General features: G+C 52.2%; 1 protein-coding gene across 1 annotated transcript; it reads right to left on the bottom strand.

Moving 5' to 3' along the window:
- Positions 1-914: 914 nt before the first annotated feature.
- Positions 915-15,222, bottom strand: SRL (sarcalumenin). Its single transcript, XM_069485700.1, has 7 exons — positions 14,940-15,222; positions 10,482-11,585; positions 8,406-8,507; positions 7,318-7,413; positions 4,785-4,901; positions 3,808-4,041; positions 915-2,368 (listed from the first exon to the last, which is right to left on the bottom strand). The coding sequence occupies exons 1-7, from the start codon at positions 15,220-15,222 to the stop codon at positions 1,557-1,559; spliced, it is 2,748 nt and encodes a 915-aa protein (XP_069341801.1). The 3' UTR covers positions 915-1,556.
- Positions 15,223-24,142: the final 8,920 nt, after the last annotated feature.

Below are 24,142 nucleotides of genomic sequence, written 5' to 3'. Positions count from 1 at the left end.
CTCAGGGCGCCTCTCACTCTGCCTTTGTTTCTACTTTCCTTCTGGTCCAGGATGATTTCCTGATGCTGGTGGATCCTGACTCGTGCCTGTGGTCAAGGCCCCCAGAACCGCTTGTGCCCAGGAGAAGCGCTGGCTGTGCTGAAAGGAGCCCCCGAAGAGCCCTGGGCTGCCCTCCTGGTCGTGCACAGGCTGTTCACCGCACACGGTTCAACAGAAGGCTGCTCCTTCCCCCAAGCCCCGGCCCTCCTCCCCACCACCCTCTGAGCCGTGCAGGAATCTCACGAGTTCTTTCTCTGTGCCCTCGAGTACATGTTACCACCCTAATCTCTCTTGGACAACAGACACACATATTGACACTCGCTGGCATTCGAAGGCCCTGGCTTTCCCGTGTGCGTTCCGTGGGTATCTGCACCCAGTTCAGCCGGGAAGCTGAATGTTAAACCTCGGCTGCCACCAACACCAAGTGGCAGGTGCTGGTTCTGACTCCTAGGAAATTTCTCTGAATTTTAAGTGTTGATGCATCAGGGAATGGAGAAGAAAGGAAAGGAAAAGCCATGGTACTGGAAACTGGGAAGGAACAACTCCTCTGCCAAGTGTTTCCACAGAGAAGTTGTGGAAACAGCCTCCCCTTAAATTTGGGAGAGGCTGGCTGCCCAGCGAAGTCCCTAACGAAAAGGAGCAAGGTCTCCACCGTTCTCTCTGAAACCCAACGCCTTTGGGATCTGAGTTTTCCAAGACATGCAATAGACAAAGACACACTGCAAACCAATTAACCCTCTGAGCCCTTCCAGGACCTTCACTTAAGACACAACCAAGAGGTATGTTACCTGAACACACTGACCACTCACCCTCCTCTTGGGACCAATGAATAGACCAAGTTCCCCGGCTGGCTTAGAGGACATCAGAGAAATCTCACCGGGGAAGGCAGATCTTTAACCTAACCTGGGAAGGCTTGTTCTCTCTCTGTTGTCTGGTACCCTAAACCACTGCCCCGCCCTGAGGAACAGGGAAGAGGTCCTGGGGATAGGCTCAAAACCCCAGGTAGATTCAGACCCAAGAGACTGTCCACTACTGAAAGTCAACCCAAGCTTAGGAGGGTTGGGGACAAACAGAAGACTGTGTGTGTATGAAAGGACATCCAAATGGACCTGAGAAGCCCTCTAAGACTCAGGTCTTCACTATTTTCCCAGCTTATAGGGGAAAAGGAATTTCAGCTGTGTTTAGCTTATTTGACCCTCACTGGTTTAGTACACACTAGGATTTAGCTGCTCTCTGTCCCTCAAGACAGGACCCAGGAAAAGCAGGTGGAGCCTGACTTGCCTCAATCAGGCCTCTTCATTGAAGCAACAAGACAAGCACACTGTAATTCACAGTTTGCACCCTCCTCCTGAGACCCACGGACCTTCCTCCACCACTGGCCTCAGTGAACTCCCAAATCTCCAATGTGTAATAATTCTCGCCAGTGTGGCTCAAAGGGTTAATACACCAGGACTTCTCAGACAGTTAGGACACAAGCTCATTCACCAACAGGAACCTGAGACCGGTCACACGACAACCTAGTGCTTTCTGTATCGATTCTTTGGGGTCTCGCCACACCCTGTTTTGTCACAGTTGAGAGCACCTGGATTCTTCCCCAGCCCGAGGCTGCCCAGGAGGCCGGGAAGCTCTTGGGTGATGGCCCGCTCGATCTTCTCCAGAAAGCAACCTCCCATGTAGGAGCACTGCTGAGAGAGGAGTTTGAAACTGGAAATGGGGTTAATGCCAAAGAAGTCCTTGTAGGCATCCCGGTTGGGAAGGTCAAATTTGCTGACATTGGTCTTTGCCAGGATGGTCTTGAAGATGTAGAATTTATCAGGATCTTCTACAATGTCCTTAAAGACCAGTTCTCCATCACTGAAGAAGGTCATTTTGTCCTTGTATGTCTGCAGGTAGCGGTCAACCAAGAGGGCGTGAATGCGTACCCGGATGGCATGCTGGCGGATGAAGGCGATCTTGTTCTCCATCCTGTTCTCAATCACTTGATTCAGGTCTTCTAGGAGGGAGATCTCTTCTTTGAGGAACAGTTCCCGGTGGGTGTCCGGCTCATACTCTTGTGGCCAGAAGGAGCTGACGTAAACCCTTGGGGGCTCCGTGACGTTGATGAGAGGGGCCAAGCTCCAGAAGAGGGCCCCGTAAACCCGCATGAGCATTTGCGTGGCCAGGCTGTCCGCCTTGTTCAGGATGATCCTTATCTGGGACTCGCGTCCCTTCAACTGGCGGAAGAGCATCTCCAGCTCTAGGCCCACGTCCAGCTTGGTTGGGTCGAAGACGACGAAGATGAGGTCAGCTCTGTCGATGAACCACTGGCACACGTCGTTGAAGGGGTAGCCTTTGGAGACAGGAGTGAGAAGTCAACCTGAATTCAAGGCCTTTCTCAAAGTCCCTGGCACCTCCTTTCTGAACCAAACCATTTTGTGGGTTGAATGAAGGAACAGTACTAGAGATTTTTTAGGCTTCTAAAGACTATAAAAAAATGAATTGCGTATCTCTTGCCCCTTGCCAACTTTCAACCAAGAAGAGCCTAATACTTGTTTTAATCTACAGCAACATCCAAGTCTCTAGGGAACAGAAATATTTGTCAGAAATGGAGATTTTCCTATTGTCTAACAAGATCTGGGGCAATGGCAAAGGTGTTGAAGGAGACAAATCAGGGAATTGGAATGTGGTTTCAAAGAATAGATACGTTATTTAGGGAAAAGAAACATGGACCCTGCCTTAAAACCTAGACTAGAATTTGGGTCTTGCCATTGGCGAACTGAATGTTAAATTCTTCTAAGCTCTAGCTTTTTAACTACAAGATGACAAGCAAGAACAGTAACACCTAAGTTGATAAGAAGATTACTGTGTTGCTGCTAATATAGGAAAGCACCTACCTAAAACTGCCAGTCATATATTAATAGTAAGTGCTCAATATATTTTAATTCCTTTAACTTCTTGTTTCCTCAGTTTTCTTATTTGCAAAATGAGGAAACAAGGAATACCTGTCTTGAAAACACTGAAATGTTTTTTTAACAACGATCAACCAATAATGCATAAAATTATCCAATGTATAATGGGGTACAATAAGGTTAATTTACTATTATAATTATTAGTGATAATATTACTACTAACAAAACAGAATCTAGTTGCAACCATAAACTGAGATCCACCATCTGGTCACACATTCCCACAACTGCCCTGTTTAGGACTCATCTCTGCAGACAGCCTGCATCACGGCACTGCTCAGTGGCCTATGTCTGCCTGCCAGGCCCAAAATGGCATTCCCATGCCACCGGAAGGCAAGTAGGGCTTTGGAAAGCCTGATTGAGGCTGCGTGGAAGCAGGCCTGGTAAAGCAGAAATGGGGAATAGGAAGAGTTGAAGGTCAGGTTCAATTTAGAGCAATTCCAGGAGCCCCAGACTCAATGTAGCCAGAAGTCAAATATACCTGGACTGGGATCAGTTAGTCCAGGCCCTTGGCCACCCAGGACAGACTAGGCCTCCCAAAAACAACTCAGCCCCAGCTTGGACCTCTAGGAGCTACTTGCAGAGACAACTAGTCCTCCCCTTGGGAAAATACAGGCCATCTCCAAACCAAATCAGTGCTTGAGGAGGCACCCCAAAGCCCGAGTGACACCACAGTGACAACAAGGCAACAGAGGTAAAGAACGCCTCTCCTGGTCTTGGACAACACTGGCCACATTTCCTCTCCCCTGCCTGCATACCACCCGCTGTCAAAACCGTTTTCTAAGACCGAGCTCATGCTGCTCAGAAATGAGGGCTAAATTACCTCTTTCTTGCTGCTTGCGGTTCTCAATGATGCCTGGGGTATCCACAAAAGTGACCCGCTCCAGAAGTTTGTGGGGAACCTCAATGCCAATCAGCTTCTCCAGGAAATTCTGGCCAAACTTCTCAAGGGGTGAGAAGGAACGGGCGCTGTCGGCAGCCATGACAATGCCCTCAATGGTCTTCAGCTTGGGCCCGTGCATGAGGACCGTGAACTCGGAGGTGGTGGGCTCAGCACCTACAGGCACAGGGTCGGGGCAGTAGGGACACGATGACTTCTGGGAAACAGACCTACTGCGAAGTGTGTGAATAGGCACACATCTTGGGGCGGGGCTTGCCACAGGATGTGTGATACCTTTGCTAAGTTAGTGGTTTCTCTTTTTTTAAAATTGTGGTAAAATATACATAATATAAAATTTACTATTTTAACCATTTTTAGGTGTATAGTTCAGTGGCATTAAGTAAATTCACATTGTTGTGCAACCATCACCACCACCCATCTCCAGAACTTTTTCATCTTCCCAGATCGCAAATTCTGTACCCGTTAAACAGTAACTCCCATTCCCCTCCCCTCTGGTAACAACCATTCTACTTTCTGTCTCTATGAGTATGATGACTCTAGGGACCTCATGTAAGTGGAATCAGACAGTATTTGTCCTTTTGTGTCTGGTTTATTTCCCTTAACATAATGTCTTCAAGGTTCATCCTGTTGTAGTAAATGTCAGAATTTCATTCCTTTTTAAGGCTGAATAATATTTCAGCATAGGGATAGATCACATTTTGGTTATCTATTCAATCACTGATGGACATTTGAGCTATTTCAACTTTCTGGCTATTGTGAATAATGCTGTTATGTAGCTGCCAGTTCCTTGTGTGTACTTTTCATTATTATGTTGAAGATACATATAAACAATTTAATTTTTCATACTGCTTTTACATATGACATTCAAATACCAACAATCGCACAAGAAAATCTATTACCTGTATAGAGCTGGTAGCGAGTGTCTTCTAAGCCAAGGAGGTAGTTTATCATGGTAGATTTACCAACACTCCACGGTCCCAGGAACAGCACCATTGGCTTGGATGTGATCTCCCCATCTGTGGGCAACAGGAATCAGAAATGGAATGAACTAAAAAATGTTCTCACTATGAGGATGGTGCCATACTCCAAAGCCCTCTGTGCCCCAGACCATCCATCGAATTGAGGCATGAAATTCCACATGGATCAGACAGTGTGTAGCGCTCAGTGGCACTTCTTTTGCTACCTAAGTGCAATCACCCAGTTAAAAGACACTAGAAGTCATTGTTTTGGCCTTGCCCAGATCCTTGGCACGATCTGCCTGCACCAGAAGGAAGATCTAAGTGAATTCGACAAACACCGACAAGGAGCTCACTCTAGGCAAGGTCTCCTTGTTAAATGTGGAGGACGATAGTTCATTAAAAGGAGAGGACAGAGCTTCCATATAGAGAGAGTCTGGATTGAGAACAGAGAAGCATGGATACGGAAGCTGTGTATACAATTTTAGGTGGGCTGGACTCAGGCCCTAGCTGTCTCCAGCCTCTGCAGCCCTCCTCTCCTCTTAGCTGGGGCTCCCAGAATCCCCACCTCAGCCCAACCCTGGGCTCCACAGCCAGTCTCAAACGTTACCCTACAAAGGCCCTGCGTCCAATGTCCTTCCAAAGGCCATGCTGGGGAGAATACCCTGAATGGGCCACTCTAGATGGGGGTCTCTAAGGGGAAAAGTAGTACAAATCCAGGGGACGGGGTGGAGAGAGGTGAGGCTTTTGACATGGGATGTGGTTAGTTTCCTGCCTGTAAATACAGAGTCGCTCAGTTATAGCCACGGAGATTTCACAGAAAGTCTCTTTACACAGGCCCAGGCAATGCCAAAGAGAACGCTGGACCTTCAACTTCTCCAGGACGAACCAGTTAGGGCTTTTCCGGGTACTGCTGTTCCAGCTCTCTACAGCAGGGGGCATCGCTGGCAGAAGCCGAGGCCGAGGGAGCCCGAGGGAGAGGAAGCCCGGAGAGACCAGGAGGGAAGAGCCAAGTCTAGACAGTACGGTCAGGGCCAGGAGCTGGGGCGCCCCCTTCCAGAGCGCCACTCCCTGGGGCAGCCGCAGCCCCCTTGCCCCTGCTGCTGTCCAGACTGGAGTTTCCTAGCAAGGCCCAGACACTGGTCTTTCTTAGGTTGAGGAGAGAAGACAAGTGCAGAGGACAGAGGAAAGCCATCGGGAGACTGCGTCACCTCACGCCACTGTCCGTGCATCCTCTACAGAGCGGGAGAGGACAAGTGGCGCTCAGGCTTGCAAGAAACAGTATAGGTAGCTGCGCAGCAGAGCAAATCTGTCCAAGAGGAAGTAGAAAGTTACAGCTCCTACTCCGGCTGTGTGGTCCTGGGTAACCCAGCACTTCTCTGGGCCCCAGATCCCCCTTCTGTAAAGTAGGAAGAACATCAACCCTCTGATACCCTATCCACTTTATAGCCATACAGAGAATCAAATGGGATCATGTGGAAATAGCCAGTTAACACAGGCAAAGATTTCTAATATCACAACAGTAAGATACCATCGTTAAGGTTTTTAGAAGATGAGTAACACTTAAAAATGGCATTGCCATGGGGACAAGAACTCTCATCTATCTACTGTCATTGTGAGAACGCATTGGCATCATCAAAGGCGACTTGGCAACTCCAGCAAAATGTTTAATTTCTAGTGTTCCACTTTGTAAAACTCATCCTACAAATATACTTGCACAAAATATATAATGATTATAGTGGTGTCTGGACATGTTAAAAATTGGAAAATGGGAAATACCCCACTGCCCATCAGTAGGGCACTTGTCTCACGGGGTGTGGCATGTTCACGTAAGAGAAGAGCGGGCAGAAGGAATGAGGTAGGTCCACACGCATGTTGCATAACGTGATCCCATTTTTGTAAAAACAACAACAAAAGGCTTTTATATGCTTACATATGCAGAGGAAATGTCTGAAAGTATTCACAAGGGACTACAACAGTGGATATCTTGGGGAGTAGAATTAAAAGAAGCTGGAGCTCAAGAATTAAATTTCTGTTTTTCAATGGATACTATTCTGCACTATTTGAAATTTTTTTTTTTTTTTTGCAACAAGTATGCCTTATTTTTATTATTTTGAAAACCAGTTTTTAAAAGAATCCAGGCCCAAGGGCAGCCGACCAGGAAGAGCCACAGGAGGAGAGGAGGCATCCATGAGTGCTCCAGGGAGCACTTCTGGGCTCTTGAGCACAGGAGGGGTCACTGCCCTTGGAAATCAAAATCTGCACCACTGAAGCACGGATGCTAGCAAATGAAATGCTGTCGGTGAAACCCTGTAGAGTGCCAGCACTCCTCCGGTGAAAGGGTGGCTGGCGTGACAGAGGAGGGCTCAGCCCACCGTCCTTGCACATACTCCGCTGGGGACTGTGAACCCGCATGGGCACCAGGGTTGTCTCGGTGGTCAGAGGTGCAGGCCCCCACTACGGGCCCCTGCTGTACCTGTGATCTCGTGCTGCCGAAGCTCGTTGTATTTGTAAGACTGCTCTAGGGGTTTGATGGATGAGTGGTAGATCTTTCGAAGCCGCTGCATCACCACTGGGGGCAGAGAGGGGTATGGGGAGAGCGTCAGGCAGGGTTGGCTCCAGGCGGCTCCTCCGCTGTGGAGGGGTCTCCCCCGCCCCCCGGCGTGCAGCCCAGCGACTGTGTAACATATTAGCATTCATGGAGCTGGTGCACATCTCAACCCTCAGAAACCTTCAAACCAAAAAGCATTCTCCTACCCACCCTGCCAAGCCTCTTGAGCTATGGTTTTTTTTAAACCTAACTCCCTCCTCCCTGCCTATCGCAACAATGTGTCCCTGCCTCAGCCTGCAGCCTACCCAAAGGCCCCTCGTTTGGCAGACAAGAGTACCATCTCTCCCTGCCACCCACCTCTGCACGGGCTGCCTGAGGCTTAGGCACCAGCAGGCCCATAAGACGGCACCCTGGCTCTGGCCCGTCACTGCACTCCCAGGAGGCACTGCCCTCCCACATTCTCCTGCAGGAGTCGGCATCCCAGGTGTCCCCTTGGGAAGAGCACGGCTCCAGGGCAAGCCTGGGAGCCAGCCGGTATGGGGCACCTAGAGGAAGCCTGTGGGACTGAGGGTCCCATGAGCTACATTTGCCAGAGGCCTGCCACCCTCTAGCTGCGGGCTAGGGGCAGATGGCTGCCAGCTCCAAGCACTAGCCGGCTCCTGCATGAAGAAGAGACAGACACCAAGCCCTGCTGAGATCCTTCAGTTGTTATGAGAGTGAAATAAAACACTGTACATGACAGGGGTTTATAAACTAAAAGTCAAAGCAAAGGGGAGGAATTCTTATTAGCCATCCTCTCCTCCCACAGCACGGCAGCAGGACTGGGGGTCACCCTCACCGCTCACACGGGTCCCCTGCTCCATCGCCCTCCTCCTCTCTGCCCGTCTGCAGCCCCAGCCTTGGGCCTGCTCCCACAGAGCCTCCCAGCCCAGGGCTCTCCCTTCCCTGCCGTCTGCGTGCCCTGGCTCTCGCTCTCCCAGCCCAGCCCGGGGCCCATTCCCTGCTCTGCTCACCAGAGTAATCATCGGCTGGCTTGTCCTCATTCAGCATCAGGGTTTTCTCGATGTGGGAGCGGTCTCTCATCAGGACTTCCTCATTCACATCCTCTGTCTCTTCTGGGGAGAGAAGCAGAGAAGTCTTAGGGCAAAGCCAAGAGCCAGCGATCCCATTCCGCCTGCCCAGAGCTGGGCCTCGAGCAGGGGCTGAGCAAAGTCTTGTCAAGTCGCACTGGACTGAGTTCTGCCTTTAGGATGGACTTTGAAAACCCAAATTCAACTTCCACGAAGCTCCAAAGTTCTGTGGGCCATTTTGTCCAATCAACAAATACGTGCTGAGCACCCACTGTGCCTGGCTGGGAGCCCACACCGGCAGGGCTCCTGCCCTCAGGCGCTTTCCCTTAGTCCGGTGAGGAAAAAGATGATGAACAGCCTTTAAAATGAAAGAACAGGCCAGGCCGTGGCTCATGCCCACAATCCCAGCACTTTGGGAGGCTCAGACGGGAGGACTGCTCAAGCTCAGAAGTTTGAGACCAGCCTGGGCCACATAGTGAGACCCCATCTCTAAAAAATAAAAATAAAATAATGTAAATAAAATAATTATAAACGGTGAGGTGGCTATGGAAGGAAACATTCCAGAAGCTATGAGGGCCCAAAAAGTGTGCCTGTGCACTCTCAGCGAGGGGGTCAGAGAAGAGTCCTGGGTCCACTGCTGAGTAGGAGTGAGTTAGATGAAGAAGGCAGAGGAGCTTTCTGTGAAAGCCCTGAGACAGGAGTTGTTTAGCAAGAAGCAGGAGGAAGGGGTGTCCGGCCACAGTGGGGCAGAGCTAAGCACTGGGCAGCTGAAGACGTTCACAGGGCTGGCCTGGCAGGGCCTCAAGCGTCTCCCCAGGGGTTTGCATTTCATCCTAAGAGCAAAGGAAGCTGGGGAGGGGCTCTAAACAGACAGCTGTCACAGCCAAGTGAGCACTTTACCAGGGTCACATTGGCTGTGTGTGAAGGGCTGGGAGGGGCCCTGCAGCACATCTTGTGTGTGTTGGGGCAGGGGGAGGGGGTCAACTGTCCTTCTGACCAAGCAAGCAAGAGATGTCCACTCTGGCTGCAGGGTGGGGGGAGGGATGCTCAACTCCCTGGGCCTCTAATATCCCAGCCACTTCCACCCAGGCTGCCTGCAGAGGGCATTTTAGGTAACTAGGAGGGGAAGGACCCAGGCTGTGGGGCAGAAGGAGGCCACTTTGACTTGGGGTGGGAAGCGAAGAATCAATATGCCCGATGCAGCACCTCAGGACGGTGAGCTCTGCCCAAACCAGAAGAGGGAGGGCAGGGAAGGGGGAGGAGCTTGCTGCCTGCAGCACAGCCCTTTCTGGAGAGCACAGGGATCTCACAGACGGTACACAACCTAAATTCTGCAGGCAAACCTGTGGTGACGCCGTCTTGGAAAGCGAAGGCTTAACACCCCTGGCCCACCCCGAGAGCCCAGCTTCTGGTCTAAGCTGGCTAGCGGGTCCCCAGCGTCAGATACTACTCTAATGTTGCCCAATAGTTTCGGCCCTGCCCTCTCCCCCACCCCCTGCTCCTGGCACTGAAAAACACCAGTGGTCACACTGCGCCTGAGTTCTCCCTGGGTTCTGGTTCTCCAACCCCTCCCATGGCCTAGTCTTCAGGGGGAGACCCCTGGTGCCCACCCAGGCAATCAGTCAGGCGTTCCCACCCCACCCCTACCAACTCCCTGCACATCCCTCCACCAGCCGGCCACAGGGACCCCACCATGAGTCCCCTAGTCCTTTAGGCTGAGGCGCTGGCATGTGTTAAAGTGCATCCAGGAACCCCAAAGGGGAGGCTCGGGGACCTGACTCAGAAGTGCCAAGGCCCTCCAGACCCTCTCACTGGTCCCTGCACACCAGAAGCAGGCAGCTAATGTGCAGACAGAAGGCACATCCCCAGGTAGGGACTGCTGGCTGGCACCCCACTGCCAAACCCTGGAGGGGCTCTCCCACCCACCCTGTCCCTGCCTGTCTCCCCACCACCCACAAGACTTCTACAAGAATGCAGCTGCCTGAGGTGCTGGGTTGTTTTTAAGGAACTAATTCCTACCCTGGGGAGCAATCGTGGAAGTCCCCCTTCCCTGAAGTCCCTCCTCGAGCTCCTCTGCCTCAGCATCCTGGGCCTCACCACCCTTGGGCCCCTGACTCAATTCCTCAGAGCCGAGCTGGGCCCCTTCGTCCCCATGGCTCGCGGTTCCTGCTGCTTCCTGGGGCTCCCTGGCCTCCTCCGAGGCACCCTCTGCTTCTTCTGAACTAGCCCCGTCGCCGCTGTCTTCTCCCGACTCTTCTGCAGATGGGACTCCTCCTTCTTCCTGGCTTCCACTGTTGTCACCAGCCTCTTCTTCAGACGAAGCTTCATCCATGTCCTCCTCAGTACCCCCTGCCTTGGGGCTCTGGGCACCCCCAGACCTTGCACTGGCCTCCGTGTCTGTGCCAGGCTCGCCCTGGGCCTCAGCACCTGCCCTGGCCCCCAAGTCCACGTCAGCCACCTCTTCTCCCACAGCCGCGGCATCAGGGGCTCCCTCCAGCACTGCTGGCTCCTGGCCAGGCCCTGGGCTGCCCGTACCCTCCGAGCCCCGGCTGTGGACCTCCTCGCCTGCTAAGCCAGGAGAGTCCCCTTCCGCCTCAGGCTGGCTGTCCCCTGGGACCTCCTCAGCTTCCTCTGGGACCTCGCCACTCCCAGCCCATCCTTCTGCCCCACCGAGGGCAACTCCCTGCAAGGGGAGCTCAAGCCCAGTCGCCTCCTCTCCTGGCCCCTCTCCGGAGCTGAGCTCAGGCCCCTCTTCTTCCACGGGCCCCTCATCCCCTCCTGGAGGAAGGGCATTTGCTGCTGGGGGGCCCTCCTCTTCCTCCCCAGGCCCTGCAGCATCCCTGTCCCCAGGAGGAGCTGACTCTGTGGCCGAGGCATTGGAGAGGCTGGCTTCGGGATCAGAGCCCGGGCCACTGGCGGCAGGAGGGGCCCCGGCAGCAGTCTTCTCAGGGCTCTCAGCCTCCCTGCCATCTGGGTAGTGAAGGAGTAGATTCTCGTCTCCGGGGGCCGCATCTGCATAAAGCGCCCTTTCTTTCTCCTCTAGACTTGCGTCTCCAGCAGAGAAATGACTCTCCAACAAATTGCCAACATCTTCTGTGCCACCCGAAGCAGAGACTTGCAGTTCTAAATGATTAGAACATGATTGGTCAGTTTCACAGGGTTGGCACTGGCTCTGCTTCTCAAAAGTCTACATCAATCTAGCTCCCATCTTCCAGGAATGTGGTGTCACCTGGTGTCAGCGTCACACTGACCTCCCCAGCTCTTCGTGACTACCTTGCGTGTAGCAAGCAGAGCCTCCCTCCCAAGATGTGCCAACTGTGGACCAGGGAGTTGAAGGACTGACCCCGCTGTCCATCACTGAGGGAGTGAGCGGCTGCACTAATCTGAGAGCCCCACGACCCTGACGCTGACCTTTGAGTCTCCCCGCTCAGTCCTGACGACCGCGTATGGATGGAAACTTGGGTGAGCCCTTCCAGTCCTTCGTCAACCTTGCTGATGGGCACGTGCAAGACAGGACAAATGCGTGTACCCCCACCCCTTGTCAGTTCCTAGAGTCATTAACCAGTATACTGTTTATACTGCTATCAGCAAAGGAGTGAAAACAGGTGTTTGCAGGCCAGATAATCTTAGGTTACTCGGCAAAGTGCTTAGGGGATTACTTGTGGCTCTCAACCTTATTAAGTCACACATCTAACCCTGTCCCCTTAAGGGCAGGCATTTGCTGGCCTTGCTACCTTAGATTAGACGGGACATGGCCTGAGGAGGAGATATCCAAAACAGGCAGGGCCTTCCTGGCGGCCTCAGCCAACCCCTTCCGAGGGGATCCCCTTCTAAGGGCCTGCAGCTTTGCCCAGAGAGCAAAGGACAAAGCAGGAGAGGGCAAGTCTGTGCCAGAAACCACTGTCAAGGGTCAAGTTTCGTATGTTTGGAAAATGGGGTCAGGGGTCAGTCTGCCCACTCCCACTCAGGCTAGGATCTGTCTGAGGAGAAGGCCCACCGTGGAAGGACACTGCGGGCTCACGGGGACAAGGGGTGCCCCTCTTAGGGCAGCTGACGCAGCCCTGGTTTCCCCATTTGCCCCGTTCCCCACTGACTCTCAAGGCCCCTTTCTGAGGAGGCAGCATCCTGCTTGTCTGCTGGGTGCAGACACCCCCTCTCTCGGGCCACAGCCTGCTACTCCTATCTCTGCCTCCCGCAAAGAAAAGCTTCGGGGTACCCTGAAAGCTGGGGAGGCCTCCAGGGATCAGAAACAAACATCTTCTCATTAGTGCCCATAGACAGCCGATGTGCTGTCAAATTCGGAAGGACGGGAAGCGTTGGTGCCCCTTGTTATAGAGGAGCCCTGCACACTGATATAGGAAACTTTTCCCCAAGTACTTTCACGTCAAGGACCCCATTTTACCTCCTTTATTATTGTCAGAAAGATTTTAGAACTGAATTAGTGAAGGTCTAGAGAAGGTCTTGGACCTGCCCCAAACACGTCACCACTAGGTGTGACCGGAACCCAGAACTGCTGACTCCTTGTCCAGGCTTTCCACTACCTGAGGTGCCTGGCGGGGCGCAGGGCCCTCGCCGTCAGCACCCCGGCCTCCTGCACACGCCTTCTCTCAGGGCTTGTGCTCCATGCTGTCCCTGGCTCCTGGATTGCGGGAACCAAGTTTGAATTCTGTGTTCCCAAGGCCTGGGACCCTGCCTGACCCACAGAAAGTGGGTCCATGGTTAGATCTGGGTACCAGCAAGAATTCCTGGTCCCTTAGGTGGGGGCAGGACAGGGAGGAATATTTAAGTGTATGTTACTCATTTAAAATATTCTTTCATTACCACCTACATTCTGGTAAGTCCTGACTCCTTTACCTGCAACTCATTTCCCCAATAGCAGGAACTTGGTTTAACCCAAGGAGACAGACTGTCCTCTGAGCAGCAAGATACATATAATATGTGTCATATGAGATACATCTGTAGAATTTTTCAGTCTGCCAGGCAATGCTTAAGCACCTTCTATATAAAACATTAACTTAATCTTACTGAGTTTATTTAATCTTATTTGTTTCTTTAAAACAAGTGCAACTCGTATGCCCATTGTACAGGTGAGCAGACTGAAACCAGAGGCACTGAGGCCCTTACCCAATGTCACAGAGCCAGTAGCTGGTTTAGGCCATGTGACCGCAGAGCCACAAAGGAGACTGCTTGACCTCTGAGCGGGGTTCTACGTTCTCACTACCCAAAGTGCGGTCCAAGGACCAGCAGGATCAGTGTTACCTGGGAGACTGTCAGAGATGCAGACCCTCAGACCCCAGCCTAGCCAGTCAGACTCTGCATTTTAACAAGACACCCAGGTGATTCACCTGCACGTTACAGTTTGAGAGGCACTGGTCTACACCACCTCATAAAACTGCCTCTTATTAGCCCGCTGTGGTGCAATCCCATAATCCTAGCTACTTGGTAGGCTGAGGCAGGAGAATCGCTTGAGCCCAGGAGTTTGAGGCTGCAGTGAGCTATGATGGTGTCACTGCACTCTAGCCTGGGCAACAGAGTAAGACCCTGTCTCTAAAAGAATAAAAACAGGCCGGGTGCGGTGGCTCACGTCTGTAATCCTAGCACTCTGGGAGGCCGAGGCGGGTGGATCGCTCGAGGTCAGGAGTTCAAGACCAGCCTGAGCAAAAGTGAGACCCCATCTCTACTAAAAATAGAAAGAAATTATATGGACAACTAAAATATATATATACAAAAAATTAGCCGGGCATGGTGGCACATGCCTGTAGTCCCAGCTACTCGGGAGGCTGAGGCAGTAGGATCGCTTAAGCCCAGGAGTTTGAGGTTGCTGTGAGCTAGGCTAACGCCATGGCACTCACTCTAGCCCGGGCAACAGAGTGAGACTCTGTCTCAAAAAAAATAAAAATAAAAAAAAAAATAAAAAAAAAAAAAGAATAAAAACAAAAATAAATTTAAAAAATTTTAAAAACCACCTCTCAACCAGGGATTCTCAGCATCAGCTACATATGAAATCTGCAGTCCCCAACTCACAGGCTGTGGACCGGTACTGGTGGTGGCCAGCTGGCAAGCGAGCAAAGCTTCATCTGTATTTACAGCCTCTCCTCACAGCTCACATCACTGCCTGTCACATCAGCGGCAGCATTAGATTCTGCATTATGGTGAGTTGTATGATTATTTCATTATATATTACAATGTAATAAAAGTAGAAATAAAGTGTACAATAAAGGTAATGTGCTTGAATCATCTTGAAACCATCCCTCCCGGTCCATGGTAAAGTTGTCTTCCATGAAACCAGTCCCTGGTGCCAAAAAGGCCGGGGACCACTATATTAAATCACCTGGTTCTTAGTCCTATTCCTTGGCGGTTCTGATTTAAACAGTCTGAGATGTAGCACCAACATCAGGACTTTAAAAAAAAATTCTTTGGTAATTCTAACACGCAAAGCTGCAAACCACTGCAACTGCTAGACCAAATAATCCTGACCCCGAGGCTTTTGCTCCAGGCCCCTTCGCACTGTGAGGGAGCCCACAGGGGCTCTCAAGTTCCGGTGGTTCTCCCAGGGCCTGGCATTTACCCTTGAACGGGAATGATTGAGGCTTCTCCTCTGGGAAGTCAATCCAGCCCTCTCGACGGGCCCCTGCTGCCCTCCAAGGATGACGGTGATGATGATGATGGTTATGATGATGCTGGTGGTGGTGGTGACGGTGATGGCCATGGTGATGATGGTGGTGACAATACTGAGCTGAACAGACTCTTGGTCTGACATCCTATAACATTCCTGACATTCTCAAAAGACCCTCTTTCCCTGGGGGTGAGGACTCCAGAAGCGGGGGGTTTACCAGGACCTTCACGCTGTTGTGTGTGCCTGATCCTGGGCCCTGGACACAAAGCCCAGTGTGTGCACGTGTGTATACACATTTACATTCATGCCCTTCCCTGATGTTTACAACCTACTGCCGAGCTTCCCCTGAACTTCTGCTAAACAACTTGGAGTTTGAGGGTGATGGCTTCTTGCCCTGTGACCTTCCTTCCCAGGTGAAACAAAACTTCTCTGACAGAGTCTCTCAATGAAACAAGCTGTTCCACTGGGCCCCCAGGGCTCCATCTCCAGGAAGCAGCTGTGCCGTTGGGCCCAATTCTCCTACGGGAGTGGCAAAGGCACAGGTCACCCCCGATCACCCTCAGGTCAGTCCTGTGAAATCCAGGCCGGTGTCGCTGCCTGCCTCTCTCGCTGCTGGCTGAAGCCCCTACTGGCCCTGGAGCAGGAGCTGTGGGGAGGCTGCAAAGGACCCAGGACACCCTGGCAGGGGTGAGTCCCCAGTAAGGTGAGTCTTGGCCGATCCCAGGACATGAAGTGCTGCACTATATGTGCTGCTGCCAAGGCAGCGGCTCCGGCCAGGCCCAGACACTAATGTCAGGGCACATGAATAGCAGGTCCCCAGCTCAGCCTGGAGATTTTGGGAAGGCCTGAGTGCCTGACAGGCTGGTGCCAGGCCCCACTCACACGCCAGGCAGAGCGCTACACAAACCAGCCCTGCTCACACCCTCCAGCCCCTCTGCTGCCGGCCTCTCGGCGGCTCCCCCAGCCCCACAGCCTCAGCAGCAGCCCAGGCTCAGCTCCTCTGTCCTTGCTCCACCACCAACCAAACAGCCTTTTTTCTTCAGCTCCCATCTCATTCCAAAGCACTTTCACATGAACTCAGAATTGTGGGGCTGCCAAGGGCCTTGGTGAGTCCAACTGTAAAGGAAGAAGCTCTGGCCAGAGAGTCTTAGAATACTGCCCAAGGTCGGGGCTGGGCTGGGACAGAGCCCAAGTCCATGGCCCTCAGTCTGGAGCTCCTTCTGCTCCCAAGCAGTTCACTAACCGTGTCCCACAAAGTGCTACGGTTCCACAGAAGTGGCTAAGGGGACAAGGGAAAATGAAACAGCTGGGGGGTAACCACCTGGTCTGTGTACCTGCCCAACCACCCCCTTTGGACTTTCTGTCCTCCTTGGATCTGTCTGGCCCACTGTTCAAAGGGGAAGGCTGGAAAGAGACTGACAACCACTGCTTAAAGTTAAAACTGGAGATCAGGAGAAGAGAGATCAGAGCCCAAGATCTTTTGTTTTGTTGACCTGTTCTGAGCCCACATCTAGAATGTAAATTCTACTCCAGCCTGTCCAAGTCACCTTAGCAGACATTTCCAATGAGGATCTGGCAAGGTTATTCTTCCACATGACTTCTCATCCATTTGAACTAGAACTATCAAGCCCAAAGTCACACGTAAGTAAAATACCTTTGACCATTATTCATATACAGTTATGCAAATGAGTCATTAGTAATAAAATCCTAAGGGAAAAATCACTTTCCAGTTTCACACCTAGATACACCTGTCCCAGGGAGTCAGGAGCACCAGCCTCGCATGCAAGGAGCCCTGCGTCTCTCCCCAGTCTGTCCTCGACCCCCAACCCATGCTCCAGCCGTATCTCAAGTGCAGCAGGGAGCACTTCACACAGCACAGGGGGCAGCCTAACTAACCCCTTTCTCATTCCAGGTCTTGTCTCTGAACACACACAGACTGGGCAAACACAGGCCAGAGGCCCTTTCTGGTGTCACATTTTTCCTTGACCTTGTTCTGCAGAGGAAATGTTCACTGCTCAGGGCTCCTGCTCCTCCACTTCCTGGAAGAAAGCTCTTGCCAGAGGAAGGTGAGTCTACGTCCTCCCAGGACCCCAGGCCCTCTCTGCCGTTCTACTGGCCTCTACCTCTTCCCCCAGACAAGGGCAATTGGGGAGCAGTGCATGAGGCAGCCATTCTTGGAAGGTTCTTTGGCTTCCTGGCCGAGCTCCTAAAGTCAAGGCTAATCCCACCAGAACAGCGTGTCCCTGGCTGGATGCTAGCCCCTAAAATGATTCACCCAGGGGAGAGGATACAATGACAAAGGTGTGGCAGGCTACAATGACAAAGGTATGACACGCTACAATGACAAAGGTATGGCAGGCTACACTGACAAAGGTAAGACAGAATATAATGGCAAAGGTGTGACAAGCTACAATGACAAAGGTATGAGAGGATACAATGACAAAGGTATAACACGCTACACTGACAAAGGTATGACAGGATACAATGACAAAGGTATGACAGGATACAATGACAAAAGTAGCAACTGGAGAGAACATTGGGATTTGGGGGTCAAAAGGGACCTTCTCATAGACCTACTAGTTTGATTTCACTAATGAGCAAAACCCTAAAGCCCTGATAAGTGCTTGTCCCAAGGCCACACAGTGATCAGGCTGGGTGGCAGCAGGCTGCTCCTTGACCCAGCTCTCCACAGATGCTTTCCTAGCACCCCGCCAGATGACGAAAGGGGCTGTGTCTGCCTTGGGACAGTGACTTCTTAGCCCACCTTCTTCTTTCACTCTTTAGTGAGCACTGTTTATGACTTCTACACGATTGTTTTCAACCCATAACGTCCAGAGAACTGACAGCACAATTTCCCACCCCACCTCACCCCAACTCCTGGGAATTCTTGGTTTGAGAGGAATAGAGAAAAATCACCAGAAACTCCATGACCATCATATATGTACACGGTTGTCTCTGATGCCTGCAGGATTCTGAGTATAAATGAGCATTCACTTTTAAAAAGCAAATACCTCTGAAGAGGCAAGACATGAAGTCCTAACCCCTCGGTGTGAATCAGTTATTAGAAGGGACAGTCTGGTGAGCACTCGGTGTTTCCAGCAAGCAGCCATGCCCAAAGTGAACGGAGATCCTCGCAGGAGTCGCTGGGCAGTGCTTCCCCCTTCAGAGGGGCTGAGCTTGGTAGGAGAGGGAAGGAGGAGGAAAAGAGCAGGCTGGATTCTGAGACAGACCGAGGCAGGTGGCTGGCCTCCCCCATCTCCCTGCGTCCCGGCCCGGCCCGAAGAAAGAAGAAATTCAATCTCCCTGGGATCTGTGGGAGGAGCTACTGCTTTAACTTTGGGGCACCAGGCAGGGAGAGACCCACCGTGAGCTAAAGGAGTGTGGCTCCCCTGGGTCCTAGGCCAACACCCGGCCTGGGTGTTCTGGAAGAACTGCCATCCAGACACCAAGAGGCCAGATTTTTCTACCTTCTTTCCCAGAGGGTGGCACAAAATCTGTAACAGACAGGTTCACTCCTGCGTCCTCACATTCTTGGCCCTAAATCTTGTATTATTATTTATCCTATTCTCATTTTTTCATTAGCGTCTTCTAGAACTGGAAGGAAACTTAGAAATTAACTAGTGCCTGCTCTCAATGAAGAGGATTAAAAAAAAAAAAAGAAATTAACTAGCGCAACTTTTTCATTTATAGATGAAGAAACCAATGCCCAGAGAGGAAAAAGAATCCGCCAGAAGTTGCCAAGTGAGTTGGGACAAAGCAAGGAATAAAGGGTGGTCTTCCCACAGGGGTCTCAAACAAATACAACTTCCTCTTCTCCCTGACGTTTCCAAGGTGTTTATGGTCCTGCTGTGCCCTTTCCCCGGGGCCTGGTACTCCTGGAATTGTTCACCGTTTCCCTACTTGTCCCCACAAAGGGCAGCCTACCAGGAGCGCGGGCAGAGGGCTGTGTCCGCATGGCCACCGTGGAGCCAACACTGGCCTGGCTCCCTGAGCACAGCGCTGACGGACGCTCTACCAAGCAGTCCAGTGAGGTTCACGCTCCCCGAGTTCCCTATTAACTCCGCGGTATTCCCAGGGTCACCAGAAGAATGCAGGGAGGGTCTCGCTGTTGTCATCACCAGGAGACAAAGGACAGTTGGTTCCAGGAGAGCTGTGTGACAGCTCTTGGCTCTCTGAGTTCAAGACAGCAGAGGCCACAAGAAGGTGAGATCAGAAGAAACTTCCAGAGTCTGGGCCACTAGAAGAGGGAAGAACATCCCCTTGGTACCCCACAAACAGAACGAGCTCTCAAGCCTCCAGAGCAAATCTGTCCCTTACCCTGAATTGTCACTCCAGAGTCTGGAATGCCACAGGCAAAGATGTCTAGAACACCCAGGCCACCCTAAGGGGGACCATTCTAGAAATCTCACATCTGCCCTGGGAGCAGCCTTGCCAGGGCCTCCTGTTTACACCCCCAAGTGCCCTAGACCCCTGAGCCTCAGACACATGGGGACACGTTGTACTGGGTGAGCCTCAGACTCTCTCCCACCCCCTCAGGCCACCCATGGGTCTCCCTCCCTGGACATCCCACCCCAGGGAGAAATCCTTACAGGCAGTCAAGCCCCAGAGCAGCCTCCTTCCCTGGTGGAACTGGTGTCACCAAGAGCCCAGGGTCTCCGCATTCTGTCTCATCTACTCAAATACTGCAACCGGACAAGGCTCCTGCTGCCCGGGAGCCACTGGGCTATTACGTTCTTTTCTTTTCCTTTGGCAGCCTCTCAGCCACACAGAAGGCCAGGGCGGGCCACCTACTCCTTAGTTTCCATGGGGTCCCCCGGAGCGAGGAAGGTTAAAGCCAAGGGCAGGGCTAGAGCGAGTGTGCATTCCACACGCTGTCCCTCGGCTGACCCTCCCTGGCCAACGTCGAGAGCCACCCATGGCCACCTCCAGGCTGCACCTGAGGAGCTCACAGGCCAGCCTCCCAAAAAGTCCCTCTCTGCTCCCTACACTGAAGACTGAACATGGTTTTGTATTCGATTCCTGGGGCTGCCATAACAAAGTACCACAAACCAGTGGCTTAAAACAATGGAAATTTATTCCTCCCCAGTTCTGGAGGCCAGAAGTCCAAAGTCAAGGTGTCTGCAGGGCCACACTCCCTCTGAAACCTGTAGGGGCAAATCTGTCCTTGCCTCTTAGCTTCTGCCATTTGCTGGCGACCTTGGCTTGTAGCAGCATCAATCCAGTCTCTGCCTCCACCTGCACAGGGCCTCCTCCTCTGTGCACCCGTCCCTTCTCTTCCCGTAAGGACACCATCTTATGGGATTTAGGCCCCACCCTACGCCAGCACAACCTCATCTCAACTAACTGCATCTGCAATGACCCTATGTCCAAATAAGGTCACATTCTGATGTACCAGGGTCAGGACTTCGACATACCTTTTGGGGGGACACGATCCAACCCCAAATAAGTCTTACAATGGCCCACACCACCACCTGCCAGGATGCCCTCCCGCTTCTCCTCAGGCCCCACCTACACCCGCCCCCTTGGTGATGCTTTCTGGTTCTTAATGCTCTGGGCCTCACGGGGTCCTCTCTCTGGCCCCAACTTGCTCAGTGTCCATGACCGTCCACACTGAGCTGTGATAAAGCACAGACCCTGCCTCCTGTGGCGGTGACCTTAGCGGGCGCATGTGTGTCCCATCTTCCCCCCTAGGTCGACATCTCCAGGGCAGGGCTATGCCTAACACCTTCTAGGTGCCCACCAGGCCTGGACAAATGCTGAACAGGAGGACACAAGGCAGGCCTGCAGAGTCACTCCTTCAGAAGCCGATTTCATGCAGGGTGTGTTTCCAGTTGGCCTCCTAGTGCAGTCCCCGTTGCCATCCCTCCCCCGCCTGGCCTTGGCTAACCCAGCTCGCGCTTCAGATCTCAGCTGTGAGGCCCCATCCCATGAGAGGCCTGTGACCCCGACCCCTCTTCTGCTCCATGTTCGTGATGTAACTGGCACCTGTGTGGCCTATGTCCCTCCATAGATGATGAGCTCCTAGAGGCCACACAGGTGTGTAACAAGCAGTGACACCTGCTACAGCATGGATGAACCTAGAAAACACCATGCTGAGTGAAAGATGCCAGACACAAAAGGTCGCATACTGTGTGATTCCACTTACATGAGAGTCTAGAATAGGCAAATCCACAGAGACAGAAAGAGACTGTGGTTGCTGGGGGAGAGGAGAGGAGTGGCTGGTTGGGGGAGAAATGGGAGGTGAGTGCTAGGGGTACAGCATTTCTTTTTAAGATGATGAAAATGTTCTAACATCGGCTGTCCTGATGGCTGCATGTATCTGTGAATCTACTAAAAACTGCTGCATTACACACTTTAAATGGGCAAATTGTACAGTATATGACCTATAACTCAACAAAGCTGTTTAAAAAAATAATGAAGTGTCTTTGATTCTTTTCTTTCTCCAAAACCTTAATTAAACCTGTTGCCTATTTTCATGCTATACCCTCAGTCTAACCATTTCTTACCACCACCCTGCCGCTCCCCATCCCTTCTCCCCCGGCCCAGCCACTGTCATCCGTCACCTGGATTGCTCAAGTCCCCCACCTGAGCTCCCTGCTTCCATCCCTCCCACACCATGTGTCCCCACACAGTGGCAGAATGATGGGGCATCACTCCTCTGCACACCCCCCAGTGGCTCCCATCTCACCAAAGGAAAGGTCAACACCCTAAGGTGACCTGGAGGCCACGCCATTGGATGGATGGATGGATGGATGGGTGAGTGGGTGGACGGATGGGTGAGTGGGTGGATGGATGGATGGATATGTGGGTGGATGGGTAGATGGATGGATGGGTGGGTGAACAGATGGGTGGATGGGTGGGTGGTGTGGCAAAACTAGAAGAACTTCTCTCAACTCAGTGGCAAAGAGTTCCAGAAGGCAGGAGAGGACCAGGATTCAGAACCAGAGAAGTGCCTGGGAGTGGTGTGTCCTCAGGCCAAGTCACTTAACCTCTTCAGGCCTATTTCTTATGATTAAATGTTCCCAGAAGAGCTGCCTTCCCAGCTTCTCATCATGTGACAGCCACATGAACTGAATTGCTGAACTGAAGATTCCCCTCTTGAAGACAGTAAGATCTGCCTGCAGGGGGGAGGTGAGTTGGGCCACGGTTGGCGGGGAGGTCACTCAGGGTAGGAGACTACAGGAGCCGAGCCAAGTGAGCTGGGGGAATGATGGCTGTGCTGATGACTGGGGGACCACCCACACTGGGGAGAGCCTGGAACACCAGGCTAAGGAGGAAGACAGGGTTCCTAAAACCAGCCCTCCCTCATCACTGGTGAACATTTCTGAAAAGGCTTGAAGACCCTGGGGCTCGAAAGAGGTGGAGTCTCCTCATCCCTGCTCCCTTCTAGAACCAGGATGAGCCACAGTGACCAGCTCCAAGAGCTGCCCAGACACCCTGGGCTCAGGGTTGGGGACGCCTGCCACCCACAGCGAGAAGACCCAGCTACCCCACCCCTCTAGTGGGGAACCCCTTCTGCTGGCAAGGAGGAGGCCACAGAAAGTGAACCTCTCTGCAACATGCAAAAACAATCCATTTATAAGTCTGTTCTTCCGAGCAGCTTCTGCAGAGGATCAGGAGGTGCCCCATGTCCTGCACACTCCCCTGCTTGGCTCCTGCTGTGCCCAGGGGCCAAGACTGTGCAGGGCTGGGGCTCTGGAGGCTCAGGAAGAAACACAGCTGGGCCTTAGGTGGCAGAGCAGGCTGGTTGTGGGTTTCTGGCTTCTCAGTGCATTGCTCTTTACATCACACAACCACCCAGGAACCAGGCCTCTGTGCCCTCAGGATTCACCCTCTAACCGACTCTGTATCTAAGGCACAACCCCTAGGGGCAGGTAAATTCTCCCCACCCAGGCAGCCACCATCCTCCCTAGAACTACTGCTAGGCTGGGTGGCTGCCTCCTAGAATTCTCTGCCCCGCCAGCTGTCCATCCATTCATTCAACACACTTGCCCTGGGTGTGTCAGCAGAGCTCCAAATTAGCCACTGGAGCAATCGCATGGGCTGTGGGACCAGGGAGGACCAAGGAAACAGGTGCCACCTCTACCCAGGGAAAGGCTATCACCAAGGAGAGAGACAAGAACTGCACATTCAGAGCCAGCAACTGCTAAACAATCTGGGGTCCAAAGCTAAGGAACTGTAGTGGGTTGAACAATGGCCCCCCAAATTCACATCCACTCAGAACCTAAAAATATGACTTTATTTGGAAATAGGGTCTTTGCAGATGTAATTAGTTAAGATGAGGTCATACTGGATTAAGGTGGGCCCTAAATTCAAAGTCCTTGATGTCCTCATATGATGAGAAGAGGACACGGAGAAACACACAGACAGGGAAGAAAGCCATGTGATGACAGGGGCAGAGATTGGAGTGACAAAGCCACAAGCCAAAGAATGCCAAGACTGCTGGCAAGCCACCAGAGTAGGCAAGGAAGGATGCCCCCTGGAGCATTCAAAGGGAGTGTGGCCCTGCCAACACCTTGATCTTAGACCTCTGGCCTCTAGAATTGTAAGAGAATAGATTTCTGTTGGTTTTAAGCCACCATGTTGTGGTAATTTGTTACAGGAGTCACAAGAAATAAAACAGAAACCAGCACCTAAACCCAGCCCTATGTGAAACCTTGCCGACACCCTTGCACCCTAAGCCGATCATGTCACCAGCCCACGGCCCCAGTCCCTGCCCCACCATGCTGGGGTCCACACACCCTGAAATCTAGCTCCAGCCTCCCCCAGCAACCGCCCCCCCTTCCTCTGTGCTCTCAGGCTGCTTATTTTTAGCCCCTGATTACGTCTGCCTTATATGGCTCCCTGTTCCTACCAGGAGCAGGATTGTCTCCTCTCCTGCTTCATGAGCTCTCCGAGGACAGAGAATCCCAAGGATATTAACAGCCCTGAGCAGGAGCGGCAAAGCTGATGGATTCCCCTGGTTGGTCATGTGTCATGATATTTGAGGAAACTGGTGGCAAATGTCAAGTTGCAGCACACTCGCAACAGTGATAGCCTATAATTATTGACATAGTCCATTTAA

This window comes from Eulemur rufifrons, chromosome 14 (genome assembly GCF_041146395.1).
Source record: "Eulemur rufifrons isolate Redbay chromosome 14, OSU_ERuf_1, whole genome shotgun sequence".
Taxonomy (NCBI): Eukaryota; Metazoa; Chordata; class Mammalia; order Primates; family Lemuridae; genus Eulemur; species Eulemur rufifrons.
This window is presented reverse-complemented; position numbering and strand designations above follow the sequence as displayed.

Bases quoted from the DNA above. Each gene is read 5' to 3' on its own strand.
- SRL (XM_069485700.1), bottom strand. From the start codon at position 15,222: ATGTCAGACCAAGAGTCTGTTCAGCTCAGTATTGTCACCACCATCATC. The intron at 11,586-14,939 runs GTCAGGATTATT...CTAATCATTTAG, and splicing joins CCTGGAGCAAAAGCCTCGGG to AACTGCAAGTCTCTGCTTCG. The intron at 8,508-10,481 runs GTAGGAATTAGT...TTCTCTCCCCAG, and splicing joins TTCCACGATTGCTCCCCAGG to AAGAGACAGAGGATGTGAAT.